The sequence below is a fragment of the Perca fluviatilis genome, chromosome 8, assembly GCF_010015445.1.
Source record: "Perca fluviatilis chromosome 8, GENO_Pfluv_1.0, whole genome shotgun sequence".
Lineage (NCBI taxonomy): Eukaryota > Metazoa > Chordata > Actinopteri > Perciformes > Percidae > Perca > Perca fluviatilis.
Genome location: NC_053119.1, coordinates 36,200,813 through 36,220,155, shown reverse-complemented (window position 1 = coordinate 36,220,155; position 19,343 = coordinate 36,200,813). Strand labels below are relative to the sequence as shown.

The 19,343-nt window shown below is 41.6% G+C and overlaps 1 protein-coding gene across 2 annotated transcripts in view; it reads left to right on the top strand.

The window, feature by feature from the left end:
- Positions 1-1,461: 1,461 nt before the first annotated feature.
- The window catches only part of il34 (interleukin 34), a 57,705-nt gene continuing 39,823 nt past the window's right edge, over positions 1,462-19,343 (top strand). Inside the window, exons 1-2 of one of the 2 annotated variants that reach the window (XM_039809072.1) lie at positions 1,462-1,730; positions 12,675-12,943. In XM_039809072.1, the coding sequence (XP_039665006.1) occupies positions 12,898-12,943 (46 nt within the window). In that variant the 5' untranslated portion in view covers positions 1,462-1,730; positions 12,675-12,897. Of the gene's footprint in view, positions 1,731-1,937; positions 2,123-12,674; positions 12,944-19,343 lie in introns of those variants that run through there. The other variant, XM_039809073.1, reaches the window with a different exon arrangement.

Below are 19,343 nucleotides of genomic sequence, written 5' to 3'. Positions count from 1 at the left end.
ACAGGAAACCAAATTAGGTTTTGAAAAATCTGTTTGGCTGGTCAGTCCACCTGACAAACTAAACAGCTAAAGGATGTTTTAACAACCCCAACGTTTTTCTTATTAATGGATATAGTTTATTTATAAAGAATAAGTAAATGATGTATTAGACATTAATAAAATACATCAATTACAATGTATAACCCCTTTATATAACCCCATTATAGAGGATGACTTGTTAGAAAGTGGAACCATTTTAGTGTACTGCTCTGCCAATGTATTTTCCCATTAGAGAACCCACAAAAATCTGGCTTTTGCTATATGGTTTCAACGACTTTGATTATACAATATGGATTTTGCATGCAACTCCCATCATAATCCTAGCTGATTTTCTTGACCAGCTCCTTCTCGAAATGATAAGAATGATAAAAAAAAAAAAATGTCACTTTTTAAAGCTGGTTATAAACAATATCAAAGAGACCTTCCATTATAAATGGAAATATTCATATAAAAAAAAAAAACTTTGCCGGCCGGGCTGCGTCCACGCTGCTGCTCTCCTGGGGGGCTTTCCCCTCTGAGCTCAGCAGCCAGTATGGAGCGGGACATCCGGTTGTGGTAAAGGGTTGGCTCCTTTACCACTCTGACGCCATTCTGTCAGCCTTATCCCATTTTCTCTTAACGGAATATAATTGCATGGCTGAAGGCAGCGCTGGAGCGTTGAAATATGATTTGATTTGAGAATTATTCGATTTTAAGATTTATGTTTTTTAACATTAAGACCTACGTTCTCTTATATTGCAGGATAACACTTGGAAATGTCACATTTGGGTTTAATCTTGAGATCTTATTTTGCCAAATGAGCTGTAATTTGATTTGACCAAAAAAGGTTCAAAAGCCCTAAAACGCATTGAGTCAGTCCTCATTTGCCCTCTCTCTGAGGCTTTTACAGGTCATAGCAGCACAAGTGCTTAATTTGTCATTTGCCATGAAGATGTGTGGATTTTTTTTTGTACTACTGATTTGTCTGAAATAGATTTCAGGTGACATGTTTTGGAAGCAAGCCCTGGTGATAAAATAACTTGATTAGGAACAAGAAATTCAGCAGGCACTTTTATTGTACAAAACAAGAGGAAATAATAATTTTCTTCTTTTTAAGTCTAACCATCCATATCTATGATCTATAAAATGTAAGAGAAGAGAAGCCTGTAATGTCGATTAAGCCGCTTTGTGAATGCACACGCACACTGACGATCAGCAGAAGTCCAGTAGTCTATTATTTGAGAGCCAGCAAGACCTAACCGTCTTTTACCACTACGGTCTATAAAAATGGGATACAGTACCGACAGTTCCTGTTAAAACTCAAGAGAGAGAGAGAGAGAGAGAGAGAGAGAGAGAGAGAGAGAGAGAGAAAGGGGGGGGGGGACTGCAAGCCATGCAGAGGCTCCGGGCTGCGTGCGCTTTTATTTTGAAAGCAGGCTGTATTTGTGTGTGTCTGCGGCTTGACTGGAAGGAGCTAACAGGCCAGCCTGTTGCGCACTTGGCGACACACACAGCCAGAGCGCACAACAGCCGCGTGGATGGACGAAGCCACTAAAGGACTTCCCTTACTCACCTTTATAAGCAATGTTATGATTGGATACCTATTGGATCGGCGTTTCTTCTAATTTAACGAGTGCTCATTACAACGTGCCACCTCTGACCGGATATAGCCTTTACGCATCCCGGGAGCCGGGGCAAAAGGGATTCTCCAGGTGCGTGTGTACCCATGTGTGCTCTTGAGTGCGCGCTCCTGGGTGTAGATTTTAATTTCTCAAACTTTCCTCTTGGTCACACAGATGTGCTCTTGTGTGTGTGTGACGCAGGTGAACGTGGCCGCAGCTGATAGCCCTTAGTTGTCCAGCAGTAGCCTATACTTTCACTTTCGTCATGTGCCTCAGTTATTTATTGAGCCCTACCTCTGGCGGAGGACAGTGGCACTATCTGCCAGCTTATGAGGTTTGCAAGGCAAATAAACGCATGCAACCAGCAGCAGCTGTCAGAGATCATGCACGATAGTGTGTGAGAAATTATTCAGCCCAGAAGAGGACTCGGGACGGGTTCTCACAGCAAGAGTCCACTTAGATTTGGCCATATAAACATCAAGGTAGGAGTGAGAGAGAGTTTTATTCTTATTCTTTTTTTTCATCTTTTTTTTTTTATAAAGGGCAACAAAGTTTAGGTTTCATAATTAGTCAGGCTGCTGGTTGAACTTACTGAGGCAAGACAACACTGCTACTCTGTTGATCTACTGAAGCGAGCAGCGCAGTGTGCGACGCGCTGAGAACTGATGCTGAATTGAAATTCCCCAAATAGTAAATGATTATTTCTGACAGACATGGTGAGAGGAGTTCATGCAGCCACAGAGAGTAGGCTACGCTTTTCCAGCATGCCCATTTGACCCGGTCTTCAGATTATTTAAATGCAGTTGAGTGAGCATTTTTGGCCAGGATATGCAACTGCAGATTCTGCAGGGCAACAGCTTCTAGTGCTGCAAAATTAGAGCCGATATGCTACTGTCATATCTAGTGCCTCTTCTCTAATATTGGCTAGACTGTGTGTGTGTGTGTGTGTGTGTGTGTACTTAAATCCTTGGGAAGACAAGTCTGAGGTGTGACGACTGTCTTTTTGTGTGAGGACAGTTTCAAGACTGGAAGGCGCTAATATGACCAATGTACTACCAACTACAGTAGGCTGCAGATGTGTGACAGTGTACAGAGCTAACTCAGCTCTGCTGACACAATATAATAATAATAATAATAATAATAATAATAATAATATATTGTTTGTATCTGCAACATAACATCAGAAAAGTATGAATAAAATAAAACCCTGATAAAGATATATGTCGGTATATTGGTCATTTTAAATGCCACGTAAAATTAAGGAATTTTCATTTTATCACAAACCAGTGTGCCTTAGATCGTTTTCTGAAGAGATTTGCATTTGAGAGTTGATTCTACCCATGCAATAAGCCCTTCCCAAGAATAGCCCAAAAAAAATATAGTTTATATCTCCTTGTAGGGCTGCTTGATTATGGAAAAAAATCATAATCACAATTGTTTTGGTCAATATCGAAATCGCGATTATTTAACACAATCACTCAATGACTTTTGGAAAGATGTTGCATTTATTGAACTTTTAAAACAGTTAAACGCATCAAAAACACCTTAAACTGTGAAATGTCCCTTAATACTTTTCCCATTTGAACATTTTCAATTCCCCTTCATAAGAACACTAGACAAAATAAGAGTTTACTTGCAAAATGTAATGTGAAAAAAAAGAATTTCTAAATTACATTAGTTTTTTTTTAACGTTAGGAGCCAAAATCAAAATCGTGATCAAAATTTGATTAATTGCACTGCACAGCCCTATCTCCATGCTAATGTATCAAGGTTGAGTCTTTCAAAATTAATCATTGTTATGCTTAGTTACTGAGCATTACAGGCAAAGTCAGGATTGTGACCGCACATGGGTCAGGGGAGTCTTGGAATGGGCCGCTTACGCTTACGCCTACACCCCCACCCCCCTACCCCAAAAAGTAAATTAACTTACTCTTGTCCTCTTCAGATTATCTCCAACTTAAAATAACTTCCAGAAACAACCCCATTCTTTAACACTGGGTTTTAAATGGGACACTTTGGAAAAGAAACGGCCTGACACACTGCCTCTAAAGCTGCATTTACACAAAACCATTCTTCTTTCTTGTCATGTTTACTTTTCCTACATGTGACCATGCTGTACTTACAACCTACACACTGTTCCATTTTTTAGCCCGGCTGTGAAACCAACAGTTGGGTTCAGTCATTCGTTGATCCCTGCAGCTTGGCTGCCTGCCACGATGACTTGAGCGCTGGTGGCCAATACACCCAGCCAAGAAGTCAGCCGAGTTAGTCAGCTGGCTACTTACTAACCCTTGTGTTGCCTCAAACAATCAATCAAATCAATTTTAGTTTTATATCAGAAAAATATGGGACGTAGAAATAAGCGCTGAAAATGTAAAGAACATTTTTTACAATTTTAAACATTGGAAAAAGCAAAAACAAACAGTGAAAAAAAGGCGTCAAAAACGTCGAGAAAAAAAAGTGTTTTTTTCAACGTTGACGGGAAGATCGCACAAGGGCTAAGGGTGTGATGTGCAGCTGTGGAGCGCTGGAATGAGTTTGGCAAAAGCTAGATGAAGAGGGTGAGCAAGGGAGGAAGAGATGAGGAGGCAAGTAACAATTTAAAGAGAGAAAAACAGGAATAAGAGAGGGAGAGAGGGAAACAGAGAAGGAAGGAATGACTCATCATTACATAGTATACCGTCTGGGTAAATAGAAGTGAATACTGAGACGTTTTTAAACCTCTTTTTAATTAGCTATGAAGAATACCAGTGACACGTCATCAGAACGTTGGGTTGAATTGTGTAACATAAACTTTCTCTCCCAAAATAGACACTTTTCGTTTGAGTGAGGGTGTCAAATCAGTGACACTCACCAGTGCTTATACAGCATGTTCCTGTGTGTTTCATCGGAACCACTCCTGAGCTTTTTTGCTGGAGTTTACTTGAGATTTGAATGATTTGACGACAAGATAGAAAGACGCACACATCGCAGCACCACAGTGGTAAACTGCAGACAGCGCAGTTCAGTGCGGCTGCTGCGTTGCACAACTCTCTCTCTTTTTTTTTCTCTCTGTCTATTTTAAAATGAGTCGTGAAGACAACAGGAAAGCCCATCTTTACTACTAAAAACGCTGCCTTCAACTTCGAGATTACCTGCGAGGCAGTGGTTGTCGGCAGGTGAAGTATTTCCAGCAACTGGGAAAAATAGTCTGACACGACAAGGTACGTGTGTTTGTTATGATCGCACAGGTCCATAGCAAGTGTCTTCCAAGGCCGGTCAGGTAGGGGGGGAAGAGATGAGTGGTTCTTTCCGCTGGCTGGGTTTCATCTCACAGCATACCTGACAGGACTGGACTTTTTGTTGGATTGCTGATGAGATGCCGGGACACCATACGGACGCGTGGGCTCGCTCTCTGCACTTTGTCGAACCCTGGTGTCCGTCGTGTATTCGGTTCAGGATGTCTGTTCTCAGAACATCTGGAATCATCATACAGCTGCCTCTGATGACGATCCCATTGCATTCAGATAATTCAGCTTTCATCGGAAAATACTCCCTGATTGCTGCTGGGACATGGCCTATGTACTCTGGCCACCCTGACTTTACTTTACGTCTGAGTGAATGTCAATGGAGGGAATATTTATTCATAAATCAAATTGAAAGTCCAAAGAGAAAACGAAGCAAGATCAAATTAAAAATAGTATTATTTTACTACGCTACTAGGAAAAATCATGCCATAATTAAATGTGAAATGTAAAAGCTTAAATGGAAATACCTAAATTAAAATCTCAAATAGAAAAAAAAAAATTATTTTATTTTAGCCTTTCCCCTTTTATAATTTTCAATTTGACATTTTATCTTTTGAATTTTATGTTTTACATTTGACATTGACATTTTAAGATTCATCTTTTTAGATTTCGATTTAACATTAAGCTTTTCATTGAGAAGAAAAAGGTGAATCTTAAAATGTCAATGTCAAATGTAAAACATAAAATTCAAAAGATAAAATGTCAAATTGTAAATAATTATGGCATGATTTTTCCTAGTAGCGTAGTAAAATAATAATTTTTTTTAATTTGATCTTGCTTCATTTTCTCTTTGGACTTTCAATTTGAATTATGAATAAATATTCCCTCCATAAGTGTCAGTCTCCTTTTTCAGGCACTGTAGTGGACTCCGTGAGAGTGTGTCAGCCACTGTTAAGGTTCCCTGGTGCATATTTTCGTCCATTGGTTTAAATCTCATAAGTCTCATGAGTAGCCTTTGACACCGTATTGGCACGTTGTCCAGGTCTTAATGATTCATGAGTGGCACCAGAGATTTGTGGTCGGTGACCAATTTGAAGCTTTCAAGGCCACACAGGTACTTTTCAAATCTCTCACAGGCCCAGACACTCGCCAAACACTCCTTCTCAGTCTGTGCGTATCTGGTCTCTGCATCAGACAGACGACGTGAGCAGTATGCCACAGGTTTCCATTCCCCTTCATGTAGCTGCAGTAGTACTCCGCCTATGCCATAACTGCTGGCGTCAGCTGAGACAGCAGTAGGGCGGTTCACATTGTAGAACTTCAGGATTGGAGAAGTGGACAGGATGTCTTTAATCCGCTGGAATGCGTCCTGCTGAGAGTGGTACCACGTCCATACCTACTTGGACTTTAACAGGTCATAAAGTGGCTGACCCACTGTAGACAAGTTGGGAATGTATTTCCCTAAGTAATTAAACATGCCCAGAATACGCTTTAGGTCTTGCACGTTCCATGGTGGTGGGAGCTCACGGATTGCCTTGACTTTGTCAGGGTCAGGTCTGAATTGTCAATGACTTGACCCAAGAAGTGAAGCTTAACTTACATTTTTCTTTGTTTAGCTTCAGGCAGGCTGACTCGATCCTTTCCAGCACCTTGCTGAGACGCTCGTCCTGCTGCTCTGGAGCATCTCCATACATGAGGACATCATCCATGAAGATAGCCACGCCTTCCAGGCCGTTGAGGATCTCGGTCATTTTACGTTGTAAAATTTCCGGAGCACTTGTGGTTCCGAATGGGAGTCTTTTAAACACATATCTACCAAAGGGTGTTATAAAGGTGGTTACTTGGTGCTTTCTGGGTGTAGATTTATCTGCCAAAACCCGGAGGCGGCATCCAGTGATGTGAACATAGTTGCGGCAGTATTTTCCTCAGCAGTTGGAAGGACGTCCCTTTTTCTCCTTACAGAACCGTTTAACCTATTTAAATCAATACAGATGCGCACCTTCCCATTTTCCTTGGAACTGGCACCATAGGCGCACACCAGTCAGTGGGCTCAGTCACAGGCTCGATCAACTCATTTTCTTCCATGCGTTTTAATTCCTCTTTTACTTTTTGCAGTAGAGGCAACGGGACGCGACGAGCAGTGTGCACTGTGTATGGCTCATCATTATCTCTTAACAGGATTTTAACAGGTTCGGTTTTGAGTGCTCACCGCTATCTCTGCGCTATCGTCATTGTGTAAAGCCCGCCTCAACGGTTGTGATTGGTGCCTCGATTTGGAGAAATTGGAAATGGGCTTGAATGGGCTCTTGGCCAGACTTGCAGAGCAAATCTCAAATCGTCAGGGTTTTCCCAGGCTATGAAAATGCTGTTTAAGTGACAAAATTACTGTTGACAAATAATGATACTTAAGGCAATAATATGCATAAGGAATGAACATTCAGGCGTGGTAGGCCACCGTGAATGATGTTGAATGATGAGGAAACACTGATATGTGTTACTGATTCCCCACATTCCTCTAACCTTTTCCAAATCTTCACTTTGACAGGAGAACAGTTTACCTCTGTAACTGCGTCTGTAACTGCTAAAGTTACCTAGTGATGCCAAAAACTACTTCAACCATTGCAACATCAAAACCAATTGATGACTTTTATGTAGCTCTTAGCTGATCTCCACAACATGTTATAAAGAAAAGTTTGTGTTGGTTGGTCAACATTCCTTTTCCTTCCATTTTTTTCTTCTTTCATCTTTGATTCATCGCTTGTTCACCTGTTCAAGCCTTTACACATTTTGATCTGTAATACAGAGAAATACATTCTGAGGTGGATTCTCTCCCTAACTAGTTATATATAACAAATTTCCAGAGAACGTGGCAGGACTCCCTGCCCATGTCATTCTGCCATTATGCATTTTAGTTTGTGCTACTTTAGCTCAGATTTTTCTCTCATTTTAATGACTATTTGACTCACAGCAAGCCATGCTATTTGGTTAAAAGCCAGGTAAGGTCAGACAAAAAGTTTTTTCTTGTCAGTGGATCATACTAATCATCAAACATGTTGATCAGTTACACATGTTATGATAAGTTTGACCTTATGGTAGTGCTAGAGGAAAAGTCACGGGATCAAAGTTATTGCGATTTAATGAAGAAAATGACATGGCAATCTATCCAATAGTTATCATTTCAGTCGGCACTCAAGTAGTAGACCAACTCTCCTGATCCTCTGACAGTCCTTCATCCTCAGAGCCGGGCCACTAGCATGGCTAAAAACAATCAATATACAGTATATACAGTAGCGTACCGTGGGCTTTCAGTCAGGGCCTTCCGTAACGACCCCCCAAACCCCCCCCACACACCACTGTGTATAAAACAGTTTTAGGCACATCAACACAGCATAACCATCTATACCCAAACAACAGTAATACAAATTTATATAAATAAAAGACCGCAATAACTTTATCTCTAGCAACACTCACCCATTAGGCTACTTGTAAATGAAATCCATCCTCCGATCCTTTCTGATGAAACGTTCAATGACCTCCTCATGCAGTTGCGCGTCCTGCTTAAGGTGAATGAGCAGCTCCTTCTCTATGGCAATAGATGCCAGTGCAGAGAGTCGTGTTTGTCCGGTTGCATTCCGTGAATATGTTTTGATGCGGTTGAGAGCTGAGAAAGATCGCTCAACTGATGCGGTGGACACTGGTATTGTCGCGATCAAGCATGTGAGGGCGTAAAGCTGTGGCATGCTGACTGCAAGCCCCGTGCTCCTCAGAAATGTCAGTAGGTCACTTGGACTCTTTCCCTGAAAGTTAGTCATGCTGTAGCCTACATCACTTTGAGCTCTGCTCTGAGTCTGCCCAGGTCAAACTGTGCGCCGTAGCTCTCATCCAGGCTCCTCAGCTCTGTTTCGGGAAATGTCTGCTTGAACTTTGTAAACAGCTGTGCGTCCAGCAATGCAAAAAACAGTAGTCGCTTGTGATCCTCAAATCGATTCCTGATTTGCGTGATGATGCTGTCGATTAGCGCTGTGTGTAGCTGTCTGTTCGGCCTCTAGCTGCGCTCGGCTGTCCCGCGGCCTCCTCGGTCCTCTCATAGATGGCATAAAATTTTCCACGCTCACCTTCAAGACTCTGGCAAAAATCCCCAATTCAGGCGAGACTGAACTGCACGTCTAAGCTCTTATTTTGCAGTATTCCGAAGAGCACATCAGCAAAGTCAAAAATTCCAATAAAAGCAAAGAGAAAAAAACAGAACTCAAAGCTTTTCAACTGTGACAAGTGTCCTGATGCACAATGTACCGTTTCACGGTCAAAATCCTCCGCGTGATCGAGGATGTGCTGGAAAAGCACGACCAGCTCAGCTCTTTTGTCGTGGACTGTGCCCACCAACCTGGAGTTGAAGTTCCATCTCACCTGAGAGACCCGCGGCAGCCGCCTCTCGCAAAACTCATCCAGCAGTTTTGTTCGCTTGGGAGAACGTGTAAAAAATGCAGACAATCCTCCCAGATTCGCAAAAAAAATCTTGCAGTCCTTTATTTTTGATGCTCCCTGAGACATCACCAGATTTAATGTGTGTGCGTAACAGTGCACAAACCTCCCCCTGAGGGATTTCTTCTTTTACGCGCGCCTGTACGCCATTAAGTCCCGATGCCATTACAGCGGCTCCGTCATAACACTGTGCCACTAACTTTGTTTTGCAATCGTAGCTGCCCAACACTTCAAGTACTGAAGCTGCTAGATCATGAGCTCTTTTTCTTTCTGTGACATCCTCAAACTTTAAAAATCTCTCTTTTACTCCGGTGTCAGTAACGTACCGAAGTACAAATGACAGCTGTGCAGTGTTGCTGAAATCTGTGGTCTCATCCACCATAACTGCGACAAACTTGGTGTTGTTGATCTCTTTTTTGATGGCATCATTTAGCACCTCAGCAACAGCATTTATGAGATCATTTTGAATTTTCCCAGATGTTCCCGTAAAAACGGTGGCCGTGGCAAGGTGGTGTCGCAAGTCAGCATCATATTCTGATAGCAGAGATAATAGCTCCAAATAATTACCTCGATTCAGGGACTCTTTCCCCTCGTCATGTCCCCTGAAAAACAATTATTGCTGTCCCAAAAAGATGACACAATCAACGAGGCGCTTCAGTATGTCCCGGTTTTTTCTCACTCTCTCATTGTGCAGGCTTGTCTCTCTTCTCCGCTGCTCATCCAGTTGCAAATCCACCCTGGACTCACCAAAGGTCTTCAAATGTACCACCGCTGTGAGGTGTCGCTCGGATGCCTGATGTTTGATAGCTGCCTTGGTGAAGCTATTAAGGCTGTTAAAACCTGTGGTGTTCCATGTTCCCTCACTGGTATTAAAAAGTAAACACGGCCAGCAAAATAGCTTGTTCCGCTCGGTGCTAGCTGTTAGCCAGTCATAGCGGTCGTAGTTACCCTCAGTGAAGTGCCGCACAAAACCTTTGCCAGCCTTGGTCAGCCCATCCAGCTTAGGTGTAGGTCTTCCTCTTAAAATTATTTCTTTCTTCTCTCCAAACGATCGCCTTGAAAAAGGCACATGAAGGAGATCGGAAACAGGATCGTTTGGAGGTGTGAAGGCAACGGCCATAGTTCACTCCTGGTTCACTCACAACCCGCTAAAAGGTTCAAACTTCGTTGATGACATCAGCGGGGGCTAGCGTCGACACAACGCTGGGCCCATGGGGCGTTCTGTCAATACACATCAAAATTTGATTGGCTGATGACACACGTCAGTCAAAGTTATAATCAAATGGGAAATGGCAGTTTCAACGAAAGGCTAGCAATGCTACTAGTGCTGGTCCACGGAGCTGTGATGCATTTAGATGACATGGAAAATCCAGCTACTCAGAAAAAATAACCTATTGTTTCTGGAAATATAGTAACGTAATGAAAAAGTAATTGATTTTTAGACACACATTAATTTAATTATGAAAAAATACATTTTTGATTTTGACAGGGCCAGCAGAGAAGGCCCTGATGGCCCTGACAGCCCACCACTGAGTATATATATATCTAAAAAAGTGTTAGTGGCAGCCCCTATAATCCTCATACTCGGTGGGCCATCTCATATTTAACATATCCTATCTTTATCAGTTTGCAAAGATCCTAAAATTCTATAAACTAAATTTCAGGTAACATTTCCCTTTGTTAAAAGCTCATTCAAGTGATTAGCTAGTCTTCTGAACGGTTCTTATATTTTTAACCAACCCTGATTGACTTCAGCATTTTGTTGATGCTTTTGAACAACAACTATACCTCGGGGCTGAATTGTATCACATATCCTAACTCTGTAAATGCAGTGTGCACTTTTCAGTGTTGTTTTTTCACAATGGGCTTTTAAACATTGGTGATGATGCATGATATCCCAATATTTCATCTGAATCGGAGATACTGGATGTGATAAATGAGTGAACAAAAAGCTAGACTAAACCAAACGACCTGAAAGTGTCCTTTGACCTACAGTATAAAGAATTATCTGAAGAGTAGGGCTGGGTATCGTTCAAAATGTTTTCGATACCGATACTGGTGCCAATAGCGTGAATTTGATACCGGTTCCTGAATGATGCAAATTTTTATCAAAATCCATTTTAACAAAAAGAGATAACACCATTACACATTACTGCACTTTTTACTGCTCCTTTACACCTATATGACGTACACTGTAGTCATGCCTCTTAAAATCCACCAACACATACACTAGGCATGGGCTGGTATGAGATTCTGATGGTATGATAACCTTCATAAAAACTCTCATGGTTTCACGGTATTGCAATTACAGCTTTAAAATGTATTATTTTGAAATTCCTAGGTAAAAAGAAAAAAATGTTTCCCCCCTTTGAACACAATATATTTTATTTTTGAACACACTGCACACTGGCAGGGAGAGGGATTTCTAAACTGCACTTTCTGTCCTTGATGAGTCATAAAAAACAGCTCATACCACAGGAATGGTATGACGGAAAATTTTAGAGGCTTTAATCCTTGTGTTGACTTCAGGTCAAATTGACCCGTTTTCAATTTTTGTTTTATATCAGAAAATATGGGACGAAGAAATAAGCGCTGAAAATGTGTAGAAGAAAAATTTACCAATTTAAAACGTTAAAAAAACAATCTGAAAAAAGGCGTTAAAAACGTAGAATTTTTTTTTGTTTTTTTCAAGGTGGGACGGGAAGACAACTCAAGGGTTAAAACTAAAACCTTGAAACTTGTAACCGGCCCTTGCCTAACACACCTGTGAGCCCGTCTCTGTGCATAACATAGAGCTTTTCCTGCATTCTTCTATGACGTGTAACGTTTAGACAGCCAATCAACAGCATTATTAGATCTAGGTACAACCATGCTGCATGCTTATTGGCTCACCTGATGAGATTTACTCTTTAGGAATTGAAATGTGGGATTGAATGACAATTTGGTCGGTGCCTAAAAGTATCAAAGTTTCGTACCCAGCCCTGCCGAAGAGGCAAACATTTAAAACAAGAAAAAAAGAAAAAAATAACAATCTTCCCATCAAAATACTGTACATCTGCAGGTGTCCAGGTCAGATGCTGTAGTGTGAGTCGGAAGGTGGTACGGCATGGAGAATGAAGTTGAGACCATGCATAAATCTTCATGTACAAAACCAAGCATTCTGTTACAGGTCTGAGATTACGAGTAAATCCAAATATGTGGACATTTTTATTTGAAGACTTATCAGGCTTTAACTCATCAGTGGGATTGACCCCCTCCCATCTGTTTGATAGTTTCCGTATTTCACTATCTGGCTTCCTGACTGGCTTTTCTCACTTGTTTTCAGATTTTCACAACAGGGAGCAACAGAAGTCCAAGAGCCATAAAAACCAGCATCTGTCTCTGCTGGCATTTTCCAGAGAAGGCTCAACAATGCCATAAAAACCTGAAGCCCAACAACCCATGTGTATCCCACTGAACAAACACACTGAAGAGTTTCAGACACCAGTGTTGTGTGTGTGTGTGCTGAGATTAAAGCACTGTGGAGCTGAGGACTTAAGCTCAAGAGTATGGTCCAACTGTCCACCTCAGTCTACTTGCTGGGAGGCCTTTTGGGTAAGAGACATCTGCACATCTGTGTGTGTGTGTGTGTGTGTATGTGTATGTGCGCAGTGGCCGGGATTTGTCTGTGCTCTGTTGCAGTCTGGTCAGTGGCTACAACAGATTATTGCTTTAATCTGTTTTGGCAGCAGTTGATATCATTGTAAACACTGTCAAACACTGTTAGTTTAACAGCACAACTTTATTGCAAGGCACATACTGTATGTGCTACTTTACAGTATACTCATTAGGTTGAACTACTGTAGATTACTACAAGAAATTGTGACTCTTCTGCACCCACGACAAGAATAGCGGGTTGCTTTACGAGAAGCTGCTTGGGCTGTAGTGTTGTAGGACTGAAAACAAATCAGATTATTGTTACAACTATTGATAGCTTTCATTATCAATTCATCTGCTGATTATTTTGTACATGAATCACTTAATCTTTTATTCTGTAAAATGCCAGACCTGTGTGTCTTGTCGTGTTGGGCAATGTGGCCAAAATATCATATCACGATTTTTTTACTTTTCGAATTCCCCTTAAACTGCTCTTAACATCAGCAATTAGATTCACCTCACAGCACAAAATATGTCATGAATGAAATTTACCACTTGGGAGTATTACATTTCCGAGTTAATTGTGATTTATTTATTTATTTATTTTTTTTAAGATTATTTTTTGGGTCTTTTCCCTTTATTATATAGTGACAGTGGAAAGGTGGAGTAATATGGGGGATGACACGCAGCAAAGGGCAGCAGTTCAGATTCGAACCCGCGCCGCTGCAAAGGACTCTTACATGGGGCGAACGCTCTTACTGGGTGAGCTAGAGGCCACCCCAAAATATGTCACTTTTAAAGCTGGTTCACGTCTCCTCCTGTTATTTCCTTCTTCCAAAACAGTGGTGAAGAACACCAGGAGAAAAGTGCCAGGAGTTGAGTTGTCATTATAACTAAATTGTATGACTGGTATGTTAACTGCATGCCAAATTCATCAGAGCACACAGAAATTCTTTCCTTATTTATTCATTACCATATGACCAGCATTTAAAAAGGCTATTTTTCAAACGAAGTGCGGCGCAGTGCTCAAACTACGCTACCGACAATGTTCTCTTCCCTTCACCTGTCTCTCCTCCGCTCCATGTGGAAAAGCTAAGCCCTGCACTCGGTGAAACACGAGCTTTGACACAACCAATAATTAATAACTTAACAGAGACAATGTCTGTGGGGTGTTGGATCTATAATCCTCGCTCATCCTCGACTCTTAAAGTAGAGATAGGGACTTTTTTGCTTTGGGGAAGATTTTTATATAGCAGCACTCTAATCATTTAGGAGCACCGCTGCACCACTATATGCAGGGTTAAGAGTGGAGCCATAGAACTGCAACTGATAGAATGTGCACTGTAGCATGACAATAATGATCATCACTGTAAATGCAGATCCTGGAGACATTTTAATCGTTCACGATCTAATATTGTCATATTGTGCACCCCTCTTGGATAGGCTACTGTATTATTGAAAAATCATTGAGGACTTTTGTGAATCATTAGTGCAGTCTGGAAATTAGGAATAGCAATATTTCACAGTGCAATGTTCAGTTTATTATTTATCTATGTATTTATAGGTATTAAACAAGTAAGATTTCTGGATGTTGCTAAATAAGACAACGATTTCCATTGCTATCGTAAAGACAAAAGGCAAAAATGGGCTGGCTGAGATTCTGGAACAAATTAAGTTCTCTATTGGGCTTCCCTCATGACAAATCACTAGACTAAGTTATGTCCCACGGGTAATTCAAAGGGTTTCTGTCATTGAAGTGTACATAGTCTGTCTCAACACAAACCCTATGCAGCACACTAAAGAAAAGCAGGCCTTTAATCATAGTACTGTACACAAAAGACAATATCAAGATAACATTATGCTAAAACTATTAGGTATTATATTTTCTTCTACACATGACATGCGTCATCACTAATTGTCTATTAATACAGGTGTGTTCACTTCCGGTTTAAATCATTGTGAAACCCTGCCATGGGTACAACAACTTTGACATGCTTGATTTAGATTTTGTCAGCATCTTACACATTTTTTGCCTCTTTGAATAAACAAGATGGGTTCAACAGGGCCTTGAAACCCATGTTTCACAGAGCCTGGTAGTACGGAGCCCCCCTGGTCCCACTTTGTCAAAAAAATTATCTCGTATTAAGTATCTCGTGGCCTCAAGATACTATCTCGTGGCCACAAGATACTATCTCGTGGCCTCAAGATACTATCTCGTGGCCACAAGATACTATCTCGTGGCCTCAAGATACTATCTCGTGGCCACAAGATACTATCTCGTGGCCACAAGATACTATCTCGTGGCCACAAGATACTATCTCGTGGCCACAAGATACTATCTCGTGGCCTCAAGATACTATCTCGTGGCCTCAAGATACTATCTCGTGGCCTCAAGATACTATCTCGTGGCCTCAAGATACTATCTCGTGGCCTCAAGATACTATCTCGAGGCCTCAAGATAGTGTAGAGATGTAGTGTAGTGCAATACTTCACATTCTGGGCAGTATTCTCTGTTTTAATATTCAGTGTGCAATATAGTTTGCTGCAGTTCTGCTTCTATTTATTTACTAGTACTGTTCATCACAATTCTGTCAATACAGTAATGTAAATCTTGTAGGCTGCATATCCATAGTCCTTTATAATTCTTCTTCATATTTTATAGCCTATATTTATACTTTTTACATGTATATATGTCACAAAGTGAAGCCAGGCAGCCAGAGTTTTCTTATGTTGTGTATAGTGTGGTGTTTCGGGTGTTTTATTTTGTATAGTGTGGTGTTTTGGTTTGCCTGGCACAGAACTGAAGACTCCTCCCAGCGCACCTGAGGCAGATCTCATCAGGAGAGATGCTGGAGGAACACGGAATGCGCTCTACATTTTGATAATGAATGGCTGAGACACAAGGAGGAAAGAGGAGCGGATAGAGAGCAAAAAAGAAACGTTGGGGACGGAGCACAGATAGACGGGCAGGACAGCGGAGCCGGAGCCGGAGGACAGCTGTGGATGTTTGGAGGATCGGTGCGTTGGCGTTGTGCCAGTGCAATTTGGGCAAAAATAGAAAATCTGATTTCAACCAGTCTATAGAGAAAGGGACTACAGTCTTTACCCTTTTCTGTTTGAGGGATGGGGGAAGAGGGCCAGCAGCAAGCAACGTCCACTCTGCTTTTCCCGTTCGGGCCACAACGCCAACGCGCCGATCCGCCAAACATCCACAGCTGTCCTCCGGCTCCGCTGTCCTGCCCGTCTATCTGTGCTCCGTCCTGCACTCCTGTAGCGTCCGCTCCTCTTTCCTCCTTGTGTCTCAGCCATTCATTATCAAAATGCGCTCCCGGTGTGTTGGAGCGCGTTCCGTGTTCCTCTAGCATCTCTCCTGATGAGATCTGCCTCAGGTGCGCTGGGAGGAGTCTTCAGTGCCAGGCAAACCAAAACACCACAGATGGTGGTGGAGTCAGGAAGTTGAAGATCCAGCTGCGCATGGTGGAGTTGAGTCCAAGGTCTTCAAGCTTTGTAACGAGTCTGGAGGGAAGGACTGTGTTAAGCCCGAGACCCACCAAGCCGATAATCTAGTTAGTCTGGCAAGGTCGGTGACTCGAGTCTGTTCGGTGTGTCCCGTGCCGTCGTCCGTCTGAGGGGCTGTCGGCCTTCATTTTGGCCGACCTGACATGTTCAGTCGGAAGCAGGGCAGTCGGGACTCACCCGGAAATGGGGAGCGGAATGAGCCTGAATAGAGTCTCTCAAAATCTGACGAAAATCTTTTAAACTGACCTTTGTTGAGCTGAAATGAAGACAGATTCAGCAACTGCATGGCCTATTTCTCGCTTAAAATGTTTTCAGAAACATGTTTCAGTGAACTATTTTAGTACAATATGAGATCGTATTCGTAGCCGCCATGACAGTTTGGCTTTGAATTTCCGGAGAAAACAAACCCATGTGATGCGTTCGTCCAATCAGCTGCCGGTTTTCATTTCTTGGGCAACAATACAGAGCTATGGAGACGTATTACGTTTCTCAAGTCGGTGTCGCCTCAGTGTGTCCCGACTGATCATTCCGACTGGCTTTTCTGTCGACAGTCGGCCGTCTGGTTGGTGTGTCTGCAGCGGGTCCCTCAAAGCACTTCATCACCACAGGGGTCAGAGCTACTGGCCAGTAGTCATTTACACAGCTGGGATGAGGTTTCCTTGACTGTTGATAGCAAGGGGATTAACAGACTGGGGGAGGTAGAGGTGGTCGGAGAAGGCTCTAAGAACACAAGTCCTGCTGCCTTCCTAGTGTTGACCTTTCTGAAGCTATTCCTCACATCTTGCTACTTGTATGACCCTGTACCGGCAGATGATTAGATAATCAGAATGAAGGTCTATTTATCTCCCTTGCAGTCAGGCTGGAGTCGCTCCCTTGTCTTCTTCACCAGTCACATGAAAGATTTACAAAGCTGCGTTAGCATCTGGAGAGCCACCAATTTTTTTCTACAATAAAATAATATTAAAAGTAAGTGTTTCCAAACAGGTATTGTACGTAAAACCAGGAACCGGTCGTGAAAAAATAAAACTTTAACAAATTATTTTCCAGGAGACAAGACTAAAAACATAAGGACATAGATAGAAATGCGTGGATGTAGATGTGAATGAACAACGGGGCAATCTTCAAGTGAACAAACCAGTGTTTCATGCCAAATACATGTCAAACTACACTGGCATTGAGTATATACTGTACTTTGGCTCGTAAACGCCATAATACATTTTCTGTTCAATATTTAAAATGTTTACCTGTGATATATCTCCAAATTCCACAGTACCTTATGATCAAAGCATTACAGCCAGGGAAAACATGCAGACACAGTATACTTTGATCACTTTACTGATGATTGATTTCAAATGCCAAGGCAACAGTCAGTTCGCTACAAACGCAGTTGGACATCTGTTATGTATTTGCTACAGATGTCCCTGCAGTTATGCCAGAACATAGTACTGTACAAAGAGAAAATTAGCATATTTCCCGATCACAGAACAACTTTTTAAACCTACAAATGCATGACCATGTTCAGATATACTTCTTTAAACTTGTGGGGAAATCTAAACAATCTAAGCAATACCAGAATAAGTAATTCTGATAATAAGTTCTGGGTAAAGAATGGCCTTCTGTAGAGACAAAGAAGACAGATGGGTTACAGCAGATAACTGACAGCTCACATGTCATCTACTGTGTGAATTGTCAATGTACTGTAGCATGGCAGTCTTGTTACTCAGGCATGCTTTGTGATGGTAATGTGCAGTGCAGAATTTGTTTTCCTCCTAAGCAATGTAAATGTCCACTCATGGACACAATGTTCTTTTAATTAAGGCTAGGGCTGGGAAAGATACCTATATTATATCAATATCGTGATATGAGACTAGATATTGTCCTAAAAAATGCTAATTTGTGGTCATGAAATACTAATTTGTGGCCACAAAATAGTATTTTGGGGATAACGACATAGCCTAACTATAATACGGGCAGATCTGCTATACCTGTGTGGGGCACATAGGCTACCCAGAGCAAGCTAAAGGTGCAGTGATGGACAGAGATGATTTGATTGAATTGTATTTTAGGCTGGGAACGACGCAAACATTAATACATTACATCCACGCGTGCAAGCTGTATAATTATTCACAGTTTGTTATTGTTATTGCTTCCTAAGGAGAGAGTAAACCGCTGGTGACCATATTAACCACCTCAGGCATAGTAACATATGTTTATCTGAAAGTAAATCAAATATTTTAAGGTACATTTTCTCTGAAATGTTTCTAATCATGTATTTCTTTGTGACTGTATGCACGAGTTACATTTGTAATAACCTACCTAAAACCTTACACTAGACCTACATTTAAAACTTAAAATAATCATATTCTACTGTAAAGAAAAGAAAGAACTAAATATTTAATGGACCAGCACATTGGGTAAATTGTTAGAATATGTGACCCCACTGTAACTGCTTAATAAAGGAGTTAAACTTCAAAATATTGTTTGGGGTAGTTATGTAACCCCCACCCCCAAATCCTTGTTGTCGGTTATTGGCTGGAACTGTTTGCTATGTTTGGTGGTGCAGGTTGGCATGGTTTGCTTTTGTTGGCGTTTGTGGACCCTGGGCTGTCTACAGAGACGGCGTTTTTTTTTTACAGTGTGTTCAGGGGACAGGCAGCTCGTGGATAGTGAGGAGATATTTGCTGTATGTGACAAAAAATGTTGTAGCCTAAAAAACATGTGACATCGCTTAGAGCACCTTGAACTGAAAGAGTGAACGCTTATAGTGAGCTGACTGAGTAGAAGCGAGAGAGCGAGACACAGAGAGAAAGTGTGGATGAGTGAGAGTCTTCCTGACTGA